We start from the raw sequence: 19951 nt of genomic DNA, 5'->3' as shown, positions 1-19951 counted from the left end.
TGGGCGAATTGGCAATGTGTTATCACGACCCTTTGTGCAGGAAACTGGTGTACCCCAGGGAGGTGTGCTCAGCTGCACACTCTTTATCGTTAAAATGAACACAATCCGTGCTTCGTTACCACTCGCTATTTTTTATTTCATCTATGTGGACGATATACAAATAGGGTTCAAGTCCTGTAACCTCGCAGTTTGCGAGAGACAAGTACAGCAGGGGTTAAACAAAGTGTCTAAGTGGGCAGACGAAAACGGGTTCAAAGTAAACCGCCACAAAAGTTCTTGTGTTCTTTTCACTAGGAAGAGCGGTCTCGTTGCAGATCCTACTATCGAAATGTATGGACAACAAATACATATTGTAACGTAGATCGAAGACGGAGTCTTGAAAAATAGATGCTTCTCTTTAATGGCGGGCCAGAAGCAGAACGTGCAGCCTACGCGCTTCGTCGTCTTTCATGGCGCCGACCTTTGCGCGCACCGTCCCGCTGTGCGTGAGCCCCACATCATTGTGTCAATTGCCCCCCGTGCGAAAAGCGACCGTCTCGGTCGCGTCAAAAAGTTCTGTCAGCCATGACAAGAAATGGAGTTCCTCAGGTGCATCTGGGCGTTCACGCACGCGCATGGTATGGTTTCATGCGTACTACATGAACAACTTCAGCGCGAGGACGACGACGGAGCGAACGGGGGTCGGAACTGCAGGGGACGACTTCGTAAGCGACGTCGCTGAGGCGGCGTGTAACCTTGTAGGGACCGAAATACCGGCGGAGCAACTTTTCCGAGAGTCCACGGCGACGGATGGGCGTCCAGACCCACACGCAGTCGCCGGTATTGTAATGGACGTCGCGGCGACCCTGGTTGTATCGAAGGGTGTCGGTATGCTGTTGGCTCCGGATACGATGTCGAGCAAGCTGGCGGGCTTCTTCGGCTCTTTGTACGAACTCTTCCACGTGTTCGCTGGTCGGGCTAATATCATCCACAGGTAGCATGGCGTCAAGTGTTGACGTGACGTGGCGCCCGTATACAAGTTCGAACGGCGTAAACTGTGTAGTCTCTTGTACAGCAGTGTTATACGCGAAGGTGACATAGGGTAAAATCTCGTCCCACATTTTGTGCTCTACGTCGACATACATGGAGAGCATATCAGCCAGCGTTCTGTTCAGACGGTCCGTTAATCCATTGGTTTGAGGGTGATAGGCAGTGCTCTTGCGGTGAGAGCTATGTGTTAGCTGGAGAACGTCCTGCATAAGTTCGGCTGTAAATGCTGTACCGCGATCCGTGATGACAGCAGAAGGCGCACCATGTCGCAGGACGATGTGGTGAACGAAGAACTTGGCCACTTCATACGAGTTTGCTTGCGGAATAGCTTTGGTTTCGGCGTACCGGGTTAAGTAGTCGGTAGCGACGACTACCCATCTGTTGCGCGAAGAGGTCACTGGGAATGGCCCAAGTAGATCCATTCCTATTTGTTGGAACGGTGCTTGAGGAGGGTCCACAGGGTGGAGAAAGCCAGCCGGTTTAAAGGGCGGTTTCTTGCGGCGCTGACAATCGCGGCAGGTCTTCACGTAGCGTTGAACAGAAGAAAAAAGCCGGGGCCAGTAATACTTCTGTCGTATCCTTGCTAATGTCTTAGCGAATCCCAGGTGTCCCGCGCATGGCTCATCATGGCAGGCTTGCAAAATGTCTTGGCGCAGCGCCGACGGCACGACAAGGAGGTACGTATTTGGACCGCTTCCGCAGTTTTTCCTGTAAAGGACGTTGTTGCGCAAACAGTACGATGATAAGCCGCGCACGAGCGAGCGAGGTAAAACACCTTCAACTCCTTGAAGGTGCTCGATCAGTGGCAGCAGCTCAGGGTCAGCGCACTGGTGCTCAGCCATCTTTACGGCGTCGACAACGCCGACAAATGGCAAGTCATAGTCAGGGTCCGACGATGTCGTAGGGAGCGGTGCGCGGGACAAACAGTCAGCGTCACTGTGCTTCCTTCCAGATCGGTAGACAACGGTAACGTCGTACTCTTGTAAGCGCAGGCTCCAACGGGCTAGTCTGCCTGAAGGATCCTTGAGGTTGGCAAGCCAGCACAAGGCGTGGTGATCACTGACAGCCTTAAAGGGTCTACCGTACAAGTAGGGTCGGAATTTACTAATTGCCCACACAACCGCTAAGCATTCTTTTTCAGTGGTTGAGTAGTTTTTCTCAGCCTTGGTGAGAGTGCGGCTTGCATAAGCAATAGTACGTTCCGCACCATCTTGCCACTGCACAAGAACTGCGCCGAGACCCGCATTGCTGGCGTCAGTATGGATTTCGGTGTCTGCGTCTTCGTCGAAATGAGCAAGTATTGGGGCAGCTTGCAAACGCTGGCGCAATTCATTGAACGACTGCTGCAGCTCGTCCGCCCAAATGAATGGCACATCGTCGCGTGTAAGCCGTGTGAGAGGCTCAGCAATTGTCGAGAATCCCTCGACAAAGCGTCTATAATAGGCGCACAAACCAAGGAAGCGTTGGACAGCCTTCTTGTCTGTGGGTGGTGAAAACTCGGCGACGGCAGCTAACTTGTCGGGGTCTGGTCGGACGCCTTGAGGACCAACGACATGGCCGAGAAATTTGAGCTCTTGGAACCCAAAGTAGCACTTTTCGGGCTTGATGGTGAGGTCGGCAGTACGGATCGCAGCGAGGACGCTCTCGAGTCGTGCGAGGTGCTCGTCGAACGTGCTCGAGAACACGACGACGTCGTCCAAGTATACGAGGCAGGTTTGCCATTTGAGTTCAGCAAGCACGGTATCCATCATCCGCTGAAAGGTGGCAGGTGCGGAACAGAGACCGAAGGGGAGAACTTTGAACTCATAAAGGCCGTCAGGTGTCACAAACGCTGTTTTTTTCACGATCCTGTTCATCAACTTCGATTTGCCAATATCCGGATTTAAGATCCAACGAAGAAAAGAACTTGGCATGTTGTAGACGATCCAATGCGTCGTCGATGCGTGGCAGTGGATAAAGATCGCGCTTGGTGACACGGTTCAACTTTCTGTAATGTACACAGAAGCGTAACGTGTTGTCTTTCTTTCTGACTAACACTACAGGGGAGGCCCACGGGCTTGTGGACGGCTGGATCACGTCGTCTTGGAGCATCTCTTTCACCTGCTGCTTGATCGCTTCCCTTTCCACTGGAGACACTCTGTAAGGATGCTGGCGAACAGGACGTGCGGATTCATCCGTAATAATGCGGTGCTTTGTGATGGACGTACGCCGTACTTTGGACGACGTTGAAAAACAGTCGGCAAACTCGTTCACGAGACTCAGTAGTCGGTCTTTCTGATGGTTTGGCAGCGTATCGTTAACGTGAATCCGTTCGTTTAGGCTGGGTAACTCAGATTGCTGAGACGATGCGATTTCCAATGTGCCAATGTCAGTAACATGAATGATTTCTCGAAGAAATGCGATTGTCGTTCCTCGTGGTACATGCCGATACTCGTTGCTAAAGTTTGTTAGCAAAACGACTTAACATTTGTTTTGCACCTCAAGAAGTCCTCTGGCTATGCAAATGTGGCGCTCAAGAAGCAGGGGGATGTTTGCCTCAGCAATTCCTTCGGCGACGTCCTCCATGTCGCATCGGACAAGGGTAAGCACACTGCTCTTGGGTGGCAACGTGACGTGATCGTCTGCAACGCGTAGCGCGATGTCACGGTCGTTGTCATTACTGTGCGCTATGGCTTGCGTAGTAGCGAAACTGACTCTAGACTCTTGCAGGTCGATGATAGCGCCGTTCGCCTGAAGGAAATCCATGCCGAGTATAAGGTCCTTTGAACATTCAGGAAGAATGACGAAGTCGCCGATGTACGTGAAGCCTCGAATGTTGACTCGTGCCGTGCACCGGCCCATTGGGGTTAAGAGGTGCCCTCCCGCAGTACGAATCTGAGTTCCGGCCCATTGCGTCGAAACTTTGTTCAGCATACGTGCGAGATTCTGGCTGATGACAGACGTGTCCGCACCCGTGTCGATTAACGCCGTGACTTCGTGGTCATCTATGGTAACTGGCACGTCGCAAGATACTGACACCGAACTGCACCGATTTCTCTGCGTCTCAATTGCGTCATATCGCGGTCGTCGTAGTGGAGGATCTTCAGCGTTCGCAACGTCAGCGACCTCACCTCCGCAGGTCGCTGGACTCAGTTTTCCCGGGAAGCAGGGCTGGGTGAGCGACGCCTTGTTGCGCTCGGCGTGAAGAGGGGGCTGGAAGACCTGTTTCGGGCGGGTGACGGTGACCGGGTGTCATGGAATCGTGGGGCAAACGAGGTCCTGGCGTCCGCGAGGTAGGCTTCAATCTCTAGAGGGCGTTCGCCATTTCGTGGGCACGGGGCGTTCAGTGAAAATCCACGGAGCCCAGCTCGGCGGTAAGGACATGCCCTGTAGAGGTGGTCGGCTTCACCGCAATGAAAACACAAGGGCCTCCGGTCTGCAGTGCGCCATACGTCGCTCTTGCGGGGTGGTCGCGCTTCAGCCATGAATGGCGTGCGGCGAGGCCTGACGTACGTCGCCAGTTGCTTGTTCCACGGCGCGCACTCCATGGAAGTCCGGCACGTCGCTCACACCGTGAAAAGTCGGCGACAACGAACTTCGCGCAACTTCCGCATACGACATGCGAGGCTGTGGCTGCCGTATCTCGGGCTGTGGTGTCTCGCTTCGCTCTGGGACTTGGACTGCCTGCCTGATTTCCTCTCGGATGACCTCAGCCAGAGCAAGTCGCGGTACCGATGCCGGAGCCACCTGAAGCTTCTGGAGCTCTTCTCTAACAACAAGCCTAATGAGCTCCCGCAAGGCGTCGGTATTGTCAACAGGTATAGTGAGATGGTCACGTGATAGGGTCGACACGTCGCTGTTGTACTGCCTTGTTCGCTGCTGCAGTGCCTTTTCCGTTGATGTGGCTTCCGCGAGAAACTCTGCAACGGTCCTTGGTGGGTTGCGTATCAGGCCTCCGAATAGCTCTTGCTTGACACCACGCATTAAGTTCCTGAGCTTCTTTTCTTCCGGCATGGACGGATCTGCGCGTCGGAAAAGTCGGCACATATCCTCGACAAACATTGCGACGCTTTCATTCGGCCGCTGTACTCTCGCCTGAATTGCAGATTCAGCTCGCTCCTTGCGATCGAGGCTGGCATATGTGCTGATTAGCTGCCGTCGGAATTCGTCCCATGTTGATAGGGCCGCCTCACGGTTCTCAAACCATGTCCGCGCATAGTCCTCGAGGGCAAAGTAGGCGTTGCGTAGCTTGCGCTCCGGAGTCCAGCCGTTGAATTCTGCGACACGCTCAAAGTGATCGAGCCAGTCCTCAACATCCTCGAAGGTGTCCCCATGGAAGGATTTGGGGATTAGCGGCTGATTAAGCACGACCTCGGTCGGTGCAGTTGAGGAAGAAGACGGAACTGATGTACTCATCGTTCTGACTCGGTTGGGTAGAGGCTCGTGCTCCGGTGGCAGTCCTTGAAGTCGACGGCTTGTCCGTACGTGAACAGGAGTCAGCTCGACCGGACTTCGTACTGGGCTTGTAGGCGGGGTTCGATCTGGGAGTGGTAGCATGTACCCCGCACCTCCACCAGAAAAATGTAACGTAGATCGAAGACGGAGTCTTGAAAAATAGATGCTTCTCTTTAATGGCGGGCCAGAAGCAGAACGTGCAGCCTACGCGCTTCGTCGTCTTTCATGGCGCCGACCTTTGCGCGCACCGTCCCGCTGTGCGTGAGCCCCACATCATTGTGTCAATATGAACAAAGAACACAAGTTTTTAGGCATCATACTTGACTCTAAGCTTACTTTCACCCACCACATAAAACATCTCAAGGCGAAATGCCTGAAAACAATGAACTTACTGAAACTTTTATCTCGCACATCCTGGGGCAGCGACAGGAAGTGTCTAATGAATCTTTACAAGAGCCTCATTCGGTCACGATTGGACTATGGTGCCGTAGTATATCACTCTGCCGCCCCGAGCGCGCTAAAAATGCTAGATCCTGTCCATCATCTAGGTATCCGCCTGGCCACTGGCGCATTCAGAACAAGCCCCGTCGAAAGCTTATACGTAGAATCCAATGAGTGGTCACTCCATCTCCAGAGAACATACATCAGCTTCACTTATTTTCTCAAAGTGCACTCCGATTGGGAACATCCTTGTTCTGTAACCATTAATGATTTGAAGTGTGCAACGCTTTTCTATAATCGACCCTCTGTGAGACGACCTTTCTCACTGCGTGTAAGAGAACTCAGCGAAGAGATGGATGTCCCACTTCTAGAACATAGCCTAATGCCTCCAGCTAAGATGTCACCGCCCTGGGAGTGGCACGTGATAGAGTGTGATCTATCCTTTGTAGAGGTCACAAAGCACGCACCCGAGCTCGAAATTGCAATGCATTTCCGCGAACTTCAATCGAAGTACTCGTGCTCGGAATTCTACACCGACGCATCCAAGTCCCATGATGGCGTATCTTATGCGGCTGTTGGCCCCTCTTTTTCTAAATCTGACGTATTGAACCCCCTAACAAGTATCTTCACAGCAGAAGCCTACGCAGTACTTTCTGCAGTGAAACATATAGACAAATTGAAACTACAAAGGGCAATAATATTCACAGACTCGTTGAGTCTTGTAAAAGCGCTAACATCTTTACAAAAGCATAAGAATCCTATTTTTCTTGAGCTTTACTCACTCTTGTGTGACATTTACCAATCTCATAGACATGTAATAATATGCTGGGTGCCTGGTCATAGAGGCATCGAGGGCAATGTGCTAGCAGACCAGTTGGCCACATCAACTACATCGCAAGCTATTAATCCTGCTGCTACTATTCCCTCCACAGATCTGAAGCCTTTCCTACGAAACAAACTGCGAAGCCACTGGCAACGCTTGTGGGACGCCGAAGCAAATAATAAGCTCCATTTGATTAAGCCACAGGTAGGGTTCTGGCCCTGTACAACTAAAGCACGACGAACTGATGTCCTATTCTGTTGTCTCAGAATAGGACACACATATGGTACTCACAATTTTCTATTGAATGGCAATGATCCTCCTACCTGTGGTAGATGTGGCGAGAGGCTCACCGTCCTCCACGTCCTCTTGGAGTGTCGGGAAGCCGAAAGAGAAAGAAAGAAACATTTTTCGCTAGCATATCGCTATTGTGTCCCTCTCCATCCCGCTATGTTTCTCGGTAAAGAACCGCTTTTTAGCACCAATGCAGTCCTCGCATTCTTGAAAGATGTTGTGCTACATGTTATTAGCCCAATAAGTTCATAGCACATCCTCTCTCCAGAGGATATTGCTGTGATAGTTCTTTTCTCTTTATAGCACATACCTCCAGGCCCTTGTGTTTCAAGGGCTCTGTTTAGGCACTTGTGCTTCTGGCCAAGTCTAGCATCTTTATTATTTTGTAAGTCGCATCATTCCTTCGCAATGAATTGTTCATGTCCATAGTACACATAATCAGTCATTGCCATAATCTTATTACGTATATATTTTACGCACTTTACAGCGACTGTTTTTAGGCCCCTTTACAGCCATGTCACATCTAGTGTTCATATAGTTCACTTTCCATGTACCACTATCAAACCACTACCATCGTCTTGGCGCTCTTTGGCCACATCTGGCCCTTGCGCCAATAAACCACAATAATCATCATCATCAAGTGCAATCTGGCGCATCTCCCGCCCTACCTGGCTCACGCGACAATTACGTCTGCCCCAAGATAATCAAGTTCCTTTTTCCCCGAGCTCAACCGTAGGAGCACTGACGCAGTAATCTTTTTCCTTGGAGATACGAATAACTCCCAAAAGAGCTTGCAAAAGCCATGTTAAAAAACAATTTCTTAATTATCAATAGGCCCATTCCAAGCTCGTTAAAAAGCTTGCTCTAGCCAAGGGCTGCGAAAATCAAAATCGTGATTACGTCAAAGCCTAATTAAGGCGTCTGGAGAAGGCTGGTTTCCATAGAGAAATCGTGGCCTCAGTGGTAGAAAGCCACATTCGTGCGGTAAAATCCTGCGGGCGGCGAAGGCCGGAGGAACAGGCCCATCCGCTACAGAGACCTGCCGTAGTGCCCTACTGGCATCATGTGTCACACCACCTGAAAAAAGTAGGTGACAGGTGCGGGGTACGTGTCGTTTTCTCAGCCCTGGAAAAGCTGGGGCGAATGTGCTGCATAGTGAATGGTAACAAGAAGAGGCCAACCTGTAAAGTAAAGCACACTGAAGCAATCGTTGATTCTGTGGTTGGTGTGATGCACAGATATCGCCCCGCCTGTGTGAAATGTTATATTGGCCAATCTGGCCGCTTTCTTAATGCAGGCCTGCTAGAACATCGCAGGAATGCTGCTTCCTTAAGGGGCGGAGGTCACTTAGCTAACGACATTCACCGTTGCTCGCATACGCCGGCACACTAAGCGGATTGAGAATAAACACGTGTGTGCGCAAATTCATCACTCATACAGGGGAATTTTGGGCGCTCTTTGTATCTCCATTGTAAAAGATTATGGCGTCTGGGCGCTCGGGGAAAAAGGACCTTGATTATCTCAGGGCAGATGTGTTTGTCGCGTCAGCCAGGTAGGACGGGAGATGTGCAAGATTGCACAAGAGTGATAGAAACTTTTTGGCTACATTTGGTTTTTGGCGCATTTGATAATGGTGGCCTGGTTCAAGAAATATCTTTGAACGTTCGGGCGCGCCAGCTGCGCCTCCTTGCGTATATATAGCCCTGTTTCTTGTGAACAAAATTCAGTCGAAGTCCAGCAATTGTTTTCTGTCTCTGCTCGTTCATGTTTATTTGTTCGCAGGAACGATGTTTCATAATACTATTCACAACGAACTAGACCTGCTGGTCGAGGAATCTCTCCTTTATGCCTCTCTCACTTTCTGTATACGCTTAGTAATGCGTAGTTACGCTGTTATAGGCGATGAGATGTCGCACGACGCAAGTCATGCTTGGTTCGCATTAAGCAAGATTCACGAGGGCCTTGAAGTCCCCCCCCCCCCCCCCACAAAGCTACGCCATCTGTATAAGTTTCGGCTCCACAAGTCATTTCAAACAACAAATTTCAATTGTATGAACTGTCACGCAAAACATTATCATTCTGTAAAGTGGCTGTTCTCTGCAACTGGACACGGGAAGAACTCATGTGACGAAGTTGGAGGAGTCTTAAAGCATTACAGTGTCTTCGCAACCTGTTGGCACAGAATGGCAAGTAATACAGTGTGCATCTGAATTGGTCGCACAACTGCAAGGCAAGCTCAAGAACATGCGGCTGATTCCTGCACTTGTGAGCGAGATTGAGTGCTTCTGTGATGGGAAAAAGGAAGGAGTGGGATCTTGACCCGTGCTCAAGGCATCCGTTCACTAGCTATGCAGACCAGACGTGACTCGCTCTAAACGTTTTTATCTGTGGCGAGAACAGCTGCCACGAAACTTCACATAATTGATACCGTTTAAACTCTGGTTAGTCACGCATATGGGGCGCAAATGATCACTTTTGTGTTAAGTAAACCAACTCTCTTGGCGACTTCAATTTTATGACAGGCAAAGAAAACTTTTTGCTTGTCATAGCGACCCTTTAATTTTCGAATAGTGTGACATCGCAACACACGCATTGAGTGGAGGCATTTGGTAGCATCCAAGACGCGAATTCCGTTCTATGCAATCAGATGAAAGAAAGGAAGCCTCTACTGGGTGTGCTGCCTGTTGACGAAGAATATCTACCGCTGTACTGAAGTGAGGAACTAAACGAGTGCATTTCGTTGAAATGTTTTTTTTTTGTTTTCGCAGAAAGTTTTACACTGACCGCAATGGTCGGTTTTACACCGACCATTTTTGCCGTTTAGCAAGGCTGAGAAGCGAAGAAAGAGCGTCCTTACATTACGTTTTCCCAGGAAATGCTCGTTTGCCCACTATGGACTACTCTTTCGAAACACAATATTCGAACATTTCTAAGATTGTTCCACAAAAAATGATGTAACATGTTTTTTATATTATTCCGCAGTTCCCAGAGAACAATTTGGCTGACTTTGAACAAGATTGAAAGAGAGGTATTTTGTATAAACATTTTCCCCTAAAGTAACATTTTTCTCACTTTGATGCTGTGAACAAAACGAAATGGAATGCGTTAAAATTAGTAGAACAATAAAAATGCACAAGTTCGTCTACCTCTGCTTATCTCTGCCAATCTGTGCTGTAAATGACAAGCTGGGATACACAGAGAAGTAGTAACAGAGGCCAAAGATGAGCGAGTATGAAAAATGTAACCTTATCGAGAATTTAAAAAAAAGGTTACTTTACTCACAAGTCTTGTAAATGCTGCGGGCTACTTCCCCTTTATTTCCATTTGCACTGCAGATAAAGACATTTGCTAAATTACACTTGCGCTACCTGGCGACCTTCGATTACTTTTTTCTTAACTAATACCTTTATTAAAAATCAAGTACCAGTGTAGCCCTACTCATTACCTTGTGCGTAATGTGTAAAATGATCAAAAAGAGTGAAAGAGGTAACATGTGCCACGTTTTTCGATGTCTCGTGCAATTGCCCAGTTATAGTCTCACGTTGTAGATCCTAATAGTGCGAAATGTGTAAGTTAGATGCATCACACTCTAATGGATGTGAACTTGATCTCACAGAAAGACTAGGGTTGCTACTTTGGCCTGTTGGTGTGTCATTAGTGCTTGTACCGTTGCGATACATACCGAAACAAGCAATGAAGTTGCACACAGCGCAAACTGTCAATAATTGCACTGCGGAACCAAAGTGACTTTTTTTACATGTTACTCTACATAAATGCGCATGCCCCGACAAGAGCCATTCCACACACGTGCAGCCACTGAAAAAAGTGCTTTTTCTTTTCCTTATAGTACAAACGTGGCCACACTGATGCACCTGTCTTGAAAATATGAAATATTGTGTGCTTCTATAATCAAAAGTGTCAATTCGTTTATGTTTTTGGAATGATTGTGGACTCGTCGAGCAGTAGTTTGGATCCGCACTCTTTTCAATGAAAGATGATTGGCTAACCGTTCATTGCAGAAATGCGAAATTCCAAAGTAGCGCGTTAAGTACCGCAACTAATCAGTTGTCTCACATGCACCAACGCATGTCATGACTCTTGAAATAGCGCATTGCTACTTATAAACATATGAGTACGTTTATAAACGTTCTTGTGCTCATACGTATAAACGTATGAGCACAAGAAAAGCACGTTCATTAGCAGCCTTATGTACATCAGCTTGTCGCGATGGCTAATGCGGTGCGTGCGGCCAAATTAAGTAGTCGCTCAAAAACAAGCTTGTGAGTTAGTCATAGCACATAACTCTCTTCGGTTGTTGGTGACTGATTTCGAGGGTAGCTTCGTGGCAGTGGAAAAATTTATTCGCAACGCTACATTGGTACCGTCTAGATACTGGCGTTACAACATCACCCATTTTTTCTTCTTGTTCTCCGTATTCGTTACACTTGCAGTGCTCAGCCTATAATTGTTCACCTTCACAGCATCGTCTCGCTCTCACAATTTCATTTGACAAGCAAACCTTTAGCACCACATATTTGTGGTGCTAATGTAATGCACCGATAGTAATGCGTGCAGATGCCATGCTCTCTTTTACCTAAAGCATAATAGGTATTCGCCTATTAGTATGCTGTAGTCTAAGGAGCATAAAATTCCTGCCGGCAAAAGCTGCTATTGGCCATGCTACGCATAAAAAAGCGTCTCTCACAACACTAGCGCTTGTGAACATATTAGCTGTAAAGTTTGTTATGGTTCTTGGCCAAGTTTAACACAGGGGGACGCAAAAGGAAATTGAATATCTTCGCATATTTCCTCAAATATTCGGAAAATACGAAGTGCGTTCCGAAAGTCAGTTTCGTCATTTGTTTTCTCACGGAAACTTTACCGCCAAAAAATTCCACCATGGCATCATGAACCTTGCAATATTTTTCCACATAGTTCCCACCGACGTTCAGACATTTGTTGTAGCGTGCAATCAGTTTGAAGAAGCCATTCTGGTAAAACTCGGTGCCCTGCGATGCAAGGAATTGTCGCACAGCCTGATCCACCTCAACATTGCTTTGGAAGTGACGTCCTGAGAGTGCGGCTTGTCCTGTACTCTAGTAATGTTTTCATTCGTGGATTTGGAGGGACGCCCACTTCAACCTTCATCCTCCGCACTCTGCCTTCCTACACTCAACATGCAACGCCCGCGACCCACCATATGACAAAACATGACCTCTTCCCCATACACGATCTGTAGGCGTTCATGGATGACGGGCACACTAGTCCCACGGGCCCATTCATACCGGATAACTGCACGCACTTTCATTGGCGACCACATTGTCAGCACACGTCTGTGTGCCATCTTGATTTATAGTGGAATAACTTTAGGCACGCCGGTGTGCTGCTACTCTCTCTTCTTCGGCGCTGTCCGCACGCGTCATTCCTCCTCCGCTGACGCCCCTTCCATCGTTGAAGCAGTAAGGGGCGTGTATTCTTATGGCACTTGTTTGTTTCACCTGGTGTGCCACGTTCTCGTTAAAAAAATGACGAAACTTACTCTCAGAACTTCCCTCGTATAATCACCTTCATAGTACGCTCACTGACACAGTTCTTCAACTCTTGCAAACTGATTACCCTGAATGCTTCCGCGCCGCTTTCTTTTCAGCGATCGCCATCTCGAAAGCGATACGTTGAAAGCGCTTTCCTTTAAGGCCTCGTTTCAATAGATATAACATAATGAGGGTGATGGGGTAGCATTGACAACTTAGTTTCCTCAGGAAGGCCTGTTTATTGCATGCTGCGTATGCGTAAGCATTCTTGAGGTCCACAAACCAGTCGCCTGCGGTTCACAGATTCGGGCATTTTTTCCGCACTGCATCACAGGAGAGCTTGGAACAATTACCGTAAAAAAAGCGCGCCAACCTTTTACCCTGCGATACAAAATTCAAATTTACATACTCTCGCACCAAATTTGTTGTAAAGCGAATAGAGCTTCACCCACAATGTTGTTCTGTGAGGTCCACCATCGCGAAACCGGCACAAATGGCGACGGAGGCTGAAGAGAAAGTTCTGCAGTGAGCAGACGAAAGTTTACACTATATAGGTGCCAACTTTTTCAACTTAATGTATACACCCGCGCATTGTGGCACCCGTTTGCATGAACAAACATTCCGCCTCAGGAAAATGTTCAGGTTTTTTAATCCTTACTTCACAAAAGCAATGAACATAAAAGCTAGAGTTGGAAGCGCATTCTACCTCTAGTAGAAGTCGGTGAAAGACAATGTCTTCCTGAGCGAGTTAAGAGTGAGAATGGGGCGTTGTCACTAAGCACACTGTCGTGTCACCCCTAGCGTGGGCGTAATAGGAGGAGGGTCGGACGGATTCAAGTTTTTAACAGCAAAGCTATTTAAGCCCGCCGTAATTTGCGCGTGTGCGAAGAAATTATCATCCTCACCATTGGCTCGAGCGTTGTCGTCTTCTTCCGCAGCTGGCTCGTTGGCACCCCTCGGTTTGCGCTCATACTCGTGCTCGGCGCACGCTCGTGCCACTGCTCCCGCGTTCGTCGTCATCGTCTGCTTCCACAACTGGCTGCGTCGCCGCTAATCATTACAGCCTACAATTTCAGTTGTCGCCTGTCGTCATAATGGGGAGGCCACGTATACGTGGGTATGACTCATTGCTTATCCCTTTGTTGGACAGTGGTACAAATATGTACCACTTTTTAACCTTGATTCAAACGCGTATAACAAATAAATGGTTCGAATTGGCGCCACTATTACTGGTGCTTCCATCTACCGAAGTATTTTAGAAGGTTGTGTGGTGTTTTTTTTTCTTCACTACGCCATGTGGCGCGCATACTGAGTCTCTTTTTCGAAGTGTCTTGTTTAATATTCACTACCGGGTGTTGTGGCCTCAAGGAAGCTCTCGAGAACGCTGCGTAAACCTGCCTGGTAACTGTTTTATTGTACCGGCTTACTATGTGAACCCTCGTGATTCGTTTGCAATCACAAACATACATTTTTGTTCAGTGTTTTCAACGAACCTTTCACGGGCTTGATTTGTTAGGCCTCGCCGGGCGGCTATCGCACCGATTATGTCGCCCAGGTTGAGTTTACATGCTTGCCAACTCTCCCCAAGTCTCCGGGAGACTCCCGATTGCATACACACCTTTCGACCGCATGCGCCCGGTTCGGTGTGTTATCGTTATCTCGACGAGGAACTTGTGATAACATCACACTGCAGCGCACTCAGTTAGCTTCTCCGTCGTACAGCAGTGTCATGCGGTGAAGTGTGTCAAGTGTTGGAAGGGGCCACTTGCGATCGCGGGTTATAGCACATTTTGCCCTGCGTGCATGTGTAGTCAATTCCACAAGCGCACTATAATAACGAGTACCGGTGTAATATCTCATGCATAGAAGCTTTACTAGCAATCGTGCAATACCCTGTATGACGTGACGGCAGCCATGAAAAGCGACAAATAAAAAACGTGCGCGACTTTTTTTCCGCGTCTTTTTTCGTGTTGAATGCTTCGCACCATTTCACAAGTGAAGAGCACAATTGATTTGTAAATATTATGCCAGTTAGACCTTTTTTTCATTGATACCGCCAGAAGACAGCGGTACAAATGCGTACCACTTTTCATACCCTGTAATAAAGACAGTGGTACATATATGTACCACTTTTTTTACAAAAACGGTTGTGGAGAATTTATTAAAAATTGTGTCAAACAATTTCTTAAGTCAACCTGAATGTCATTTTGCAGGTTTTAAGCGAAAAAAATGTAATTAAAAATATCACCTCACAAAGAATAAAGGGGGTATGAGCCATTCATTGTCTTACGTAACGGACAGATTTAATTTTGAAGCAACTTAATTTCGAAGAATCGCAAGCGGCAATGGCGGGTGAATGTTGCTGACTACTACCAGGAGACGCAATCGATCGGCCAGCTTCGCTGTGTCTCGAGCTTTGCGCGGCCTTGACATGGGATGTTAAGGAGAGGGAAGGAGAGCATGCGCGTGGCGTGCGCTATGCTCGGGAGAGAGAAAGTGAGAGCGAGAGACAGAGAGTAAGACAGAGAGAGAAAGAAATTGTAGCAGCACCAACGATGCAACGCGCAGAGCTGCTGCCGCCCGCGTTTCTCCGTTTCCCCGCGTTCGCGCCGAACGCGCGCGGTGTCTGTGACTGCAGCCGGCGCCTCTGGCGGCGGCTCAGCAGGTTTCACCCACCCACGCCCCGGTAGCGTATTTGGAATATCCAGAAGGTACAACGCATGGCAATCGCATATCCACGCTATTGGCTTGGGACGCTGTAATTGTCACTCCCAGCAACGGCGCCAAGCGACTACTCTCGTTCTCGGTGCTCTATCTCTAGACGCTTTGGCTCTTCTTCCCCAGCGCCATTGCCGTGCCAGCGTGTTGGGCTCAGACTGATCGGAATGTTTTTCTCCAAGTGTTTTGTTTGCACGGCTCAACACGTGTTCAGCGTGGTCAACACGTGTTCAGCGGCAAGTGTCACGTCTGACTTTTTTTTCTTTCCTCCGGCTGTGCGCAAATGTGGTCTTCGGACTGTTTTTTTTCTCGTCGCAGTACGCTCAATAAAGTTGTTCAATCAAAAAATCTCTCTCTCCAAGTGTTTTGTTTCAACGGCTGTACGCACGTCTCCTGCGGCTAATGTTACGACTGACTCATTTAGATGCGAAGCAGCTTATGGCCGGGGCTTTGTCCGTCCCTCCTTCCGTCCCGCGGCGTCCCACACCCCCACAGCGCATGCGCGTCCCCTCGCCCTCTCTTTCTCCTCTCCTACGCTCCCCCTTTCTCTCCTCTAGAAATACTCTACTCTACGGAGCGGCGCCCACGTCCCACATCCCCACAGCGCATGCGCGTCCCCTCCCCCTCTCTCCTCTCCTACCCTTTCTCTCCTCTAGGAATCCTAAAAAAATTTAATTATGGGGATTTACGTGCCAAAACCACGATCTGATTATGAGACACGCCAGTAGTGGGGGACTCCGGAAATTTGGACCACCTGGGGTCTATGAATCCTCTATTCTACGGAGCGGCGCACGAAAGGTGGTGCGACAGCTGCATACTCCGCTGGGGGCGCCAGGGTAGTTCCGCGGTATGGAAATGATGGAGCGCGCGCGCCTTATTCTCTCTCCTGTGCAGCGCCGCGATGAGCGCTCGGGCCGCTGCCGCGAAACGGGAGTGGCGATGTGGCGATCCCGAACTTCGGGCTCGCGAAGCCGAAAGGAAACGTAAACGGCGGCAAGCGGACCCTGAACTCCGGGCTCGGGAAGCCGAATCGAAGCGTCAAAGTCGAGCGGTGGATCCCGAGGCGACGCGGCAACGCGAAGATGAATCGAAACGTCAACGTCGAGCGGTTGATCCATCTCCCGCTCAAGCTAACCATCTCCCCGCTGCTTCGCATCCACACATGGTTCCTTTTAGCGGGAGATGGAGTAATTTTTTTTTCGCCTGCTGTGCGCACGTGTGATATTTGGTCTATTTATGCTATTGGCTGCCGGCTGTGGGGATGCCGCCATGGTGTCAAGGCTAGCAACGTATTCCCATCACCAGCACCCTTCGTGTCCCTTGTTTTGCGTCGTGGCTGGGCCCACGGGAGCAGATGGCGTCTCCTCCAAAATTGGCGAAACCGTGTGAATACGTGCTTCGACGCCCTCGCGTTTTCCAAAGCGAGACTTTCCGTCCGAACCACTGAAGTGCCCTCGCTGCCCTGCCGACTGATATAATCGGGACCTATGCTGGTGCGGGAGCTTACGCTGCGAGGATCGCTGCGTGAAATCCATGCCGACAAGATCGGAAGCTGTGAAATAGAGATGTCGTATTCCCCCACTACTACTAATGATACGCAGCGTGATGCTCTCAAAGTGAAGCAAAGCGCCTTTGCGATTGTCGTGCAGCTTACGTCCTATCAATGCAATTCGACATCGACACGGCATCAGAGCACAGGATATGGTTTTAACCTCTAGGTGCGTTTGCACAAAACGTTATAAACAGTACTAGGAAGAGCCTATTTTGTGTTGGACGTAACAAAATTCCCTCAAGATATCAGTAAATGTTGCAGGTATGTGCCAATTTCTTCAATTTGCAAAGAACTCTCTCGGGTTTTATTGTGTTTTCCGGTTTTCTCTATGTCCCGATATCCTTAATGTAAGGTACTTTGGAGTTGTTCCAGATGCACAATGTCAGTTTTATGACGTAATTGGTGTGCATGTTAAATATAGTTTAAAAACTGCTTTGCAAAAAGAAATTCCCTTTATTCTACAACGGGGCTAAAATTTGTTACAGGCGAACAACTGCCATTAATAGCATTGCAAATTGTGCAAGCTAACAACTGTAATTTAAGAGCACTGATTGATGTGGATTTCTAAAGCACAGCGATTCGAAATAGTAAACACTGACTGGGGACACCGTCTTTCAATACGCTGGATGGAACTGCATTATCGGAACACTTTAGAAGACAATAAGTGTCATCATCAATAAAGCATCCCTTCTAGAGGATTTGGTCTCCATCCTTATTCATAGCGTTCCATATATAGCTTTCTACTGGCCCGTGGATTGTTCAGAGGGTAACACGGTTGCAATTAAACAATATTTTCTGCGACCACTACATCACATCGACACCAAACAGGGGAGAAAAACATTTAATTTGTTGGGATACATACTATACAAGCACTACCATATCTAAAAAGCTGTGTGCAAGTCACACCGCAATAAGGACACAACCATGGTATACAGTTTTCAATTTATACAATATACACACGAGGATTTAGGAGCACAGAATCCTTGGGACGTGAATTCGAGATCAATCTTGTAAAATAGAATTCATCAAAAATCGTCATTCGTGATGTTAGAACGAAGGAGTTCAACATCAGTACATGAATTGATGTTGTCCTTCACGCATTCTATCGCGAAGTGCGTCGACGTCCGACAATCACTGTCCGCAGCGGCCATAGCCCCACAACTGCGTTGGCGCAGCCGGTTGTACAAAACACTCCGAAAAAAAAAAAGTCAGTTGGAACACTAGCCGCAGAACACGTGCGTACAGCCGTTAAAACCAAAACAGTTGGAGAGAGAGAGAAAGAAAAAAAAACAGTCCGAACACCACACGTGCGCACAGCCGAAGGAAAGAAAAAAAATGTCAGACGTTACACTAGCCGCAGTACACGTGCGTGCAGCCGTTAAAAACCAAACACTTGGAGAAAAACAGCCCGATCAGTCCGAACACAACACGTTGGCACAGCCATGGCGCTGGGAAAAAAGAGCCAGGCGTCTAGAGATAGAGCACCGAGAACGAGAGTAGTCGCTTGGTGCCGTTGCTAGGAGTGACATCACAGCGTCCCGCAGGCGTGGCTCTGCCGTTGCTATGCGTTGTACCTATCTCGATATTCAAAATAAGCGCCCCGACAAGTGTGGAGCCGCAGTTTGGCTATGACGTCACAGGGGAGATAAACCTCGGAGCCTCCGCGACGGCGGCAGAACTCTCGTTGACTCTTTGGTGAGTACATGTAGCTTTGACATGGGACGACTAAAGAAGATCCGGACACCCGAAGAAGAAGCCGCTCATCTTGAAGCTCGTCGCACGGCTGAGCGAGAATCTTCGCGTCGGCGGCGAGCCGATTCGGAATACCACGCCTAGCAGCACTGAGCATTTCCTACCAAACTTAGCCAAGCCTAGCAAAACCTGGAAGAAGCTAGGTCGATCACCAGCTCCGCTATTTGTGGGCAGCTTGCACCACTAGTGCAAGCTGCGCCACATTTTTTGCTTTGTTCGAATACTGAACCAACCAATTCAGAGACTTTTGTTCCGTTTAATTGGCAGTTTTGTTTGAGCAATTTCCGCTAACAGAGGTTCTACTGTATTTATTTACTTATCTTGAAAGTAATGTATGTCTGTCATCCATTGCACACTGATATGTATCTCGATAATGTTTTACGAGGCACAAATTGTTGGGACTCGCATAAATAAATCTTTCTAATTATCTTGCGAACGACCATCTTCATTCATAGATTCGCAGGCTCTGTTTGCAGACTTGACCAAGTTGTCAGAGGAGAAGTGGGTGTCCTTAGGAGACAGTTTTGCCACAGCCTACAGCATGATAAGGTGAGCTTTTCTCCGTCGTAGTCGGATAATGTTATAAGTTGCCTGGCACGATGCGTCTAGAACCGCGCTCCCAATGTTTCCTCTCTTTATATTTCGTGTATATGAATGCTTCTGCGGACGCCCCACCCCGTCGACAGCTAAGGAGCGGGAGTGCATTTCCGAAATGTGTGGGACGTAATAGCACCTGATAACATCTGTGCATAAGTTGTTGCTGCCCGAAGCAGCGTACTGAAACGACGTAAGGTGCCAGCATGGGAAGCGAGTGGTGAACGGGAATTCAAGATTATGTAGATCATACGCTCTGGGGGTGGGTGGCTAAGAGAGAGAGGGAGGGAACACTTCATTTGTTGAAGGCGTGTGGCAATGAGGCCAGCAAAGGGCCGGTTGGGAGGTGCAGCCCTTGCGTGAGAACCACTCATGTGTGGGCGTGCTAGACTTTATTGTGTGCACAGCTTAAGGTGCAGGGCACCGCGCTCACTTAGAGAACTGCCGTCAGCGTTCGAGAGCTTTACGTCGAAACATTGCCGGCACCTCACGGAAGCCACCTCACAATTGCGGCACACTCCTGACCACACGGGGTCCACTGTACTTCGACCATTGAAGTAATGTTTGTTTTACAGCGAATCTGTTGGCCTATAACTTGTTGGGAATTTTTTTTTTTGTGGGGGGGGGAGGGGGGGGGGGGCTCGTTCTGTGCTCACTGAAAAACATTACCGCCACCCAGTGGCCGCGGCCCCTCAGACAGACCTCAAGAGGCAGCTGGAACAGGTCTTTGTCTTTGAGTTTCCTCGCAACAGAATTATGTTTTCTCGTATACAGTCGAACACGGAT

At 48.7% G+C, this 19951-nt stretch overlaps 1 protein-coding gene across 1 annotated transcript in view; it reads left to right on the top strand.

Annotated features, from left to right (window-relative positions):
- LOC119440203 (serine/threonine-protein kinase haspin-like) overlaps positions 1-19951 on the top strand; it is a 93563-nt gene that overhangs the window by 67874 nt on the left and 5738 nt on the right. Inside the window, exon 10 of the mRNA XM_037705132.2 lies at positions 19027-19120. Within this exon, the coding sequence (XP_037561060.1) occupies positions 19027-19120 (94 nt within the window). The remainder of the gene's footprint in view (positions 1-19026; positions 19121-19951) is intronic.

The sequence above is a fragment of the Dermacentor silvarum genome, chromosome 2 (genome assembly GCF_013339745.2).
Source record: "Dermacentor silvarum isolate Dsil-2018 chromosome 2, BIME_Dsil_1.4, whole genome shotgun sequence".
NCBI lineage: Eukaryota > Metazoa > Arthropoda > Arachnida > Ixodida > Ixodidae > Dermacentor > Dermacentor silvarum.
This window is presented reverse-complemented; position numbering and strand designations above follow the sequence as displayed.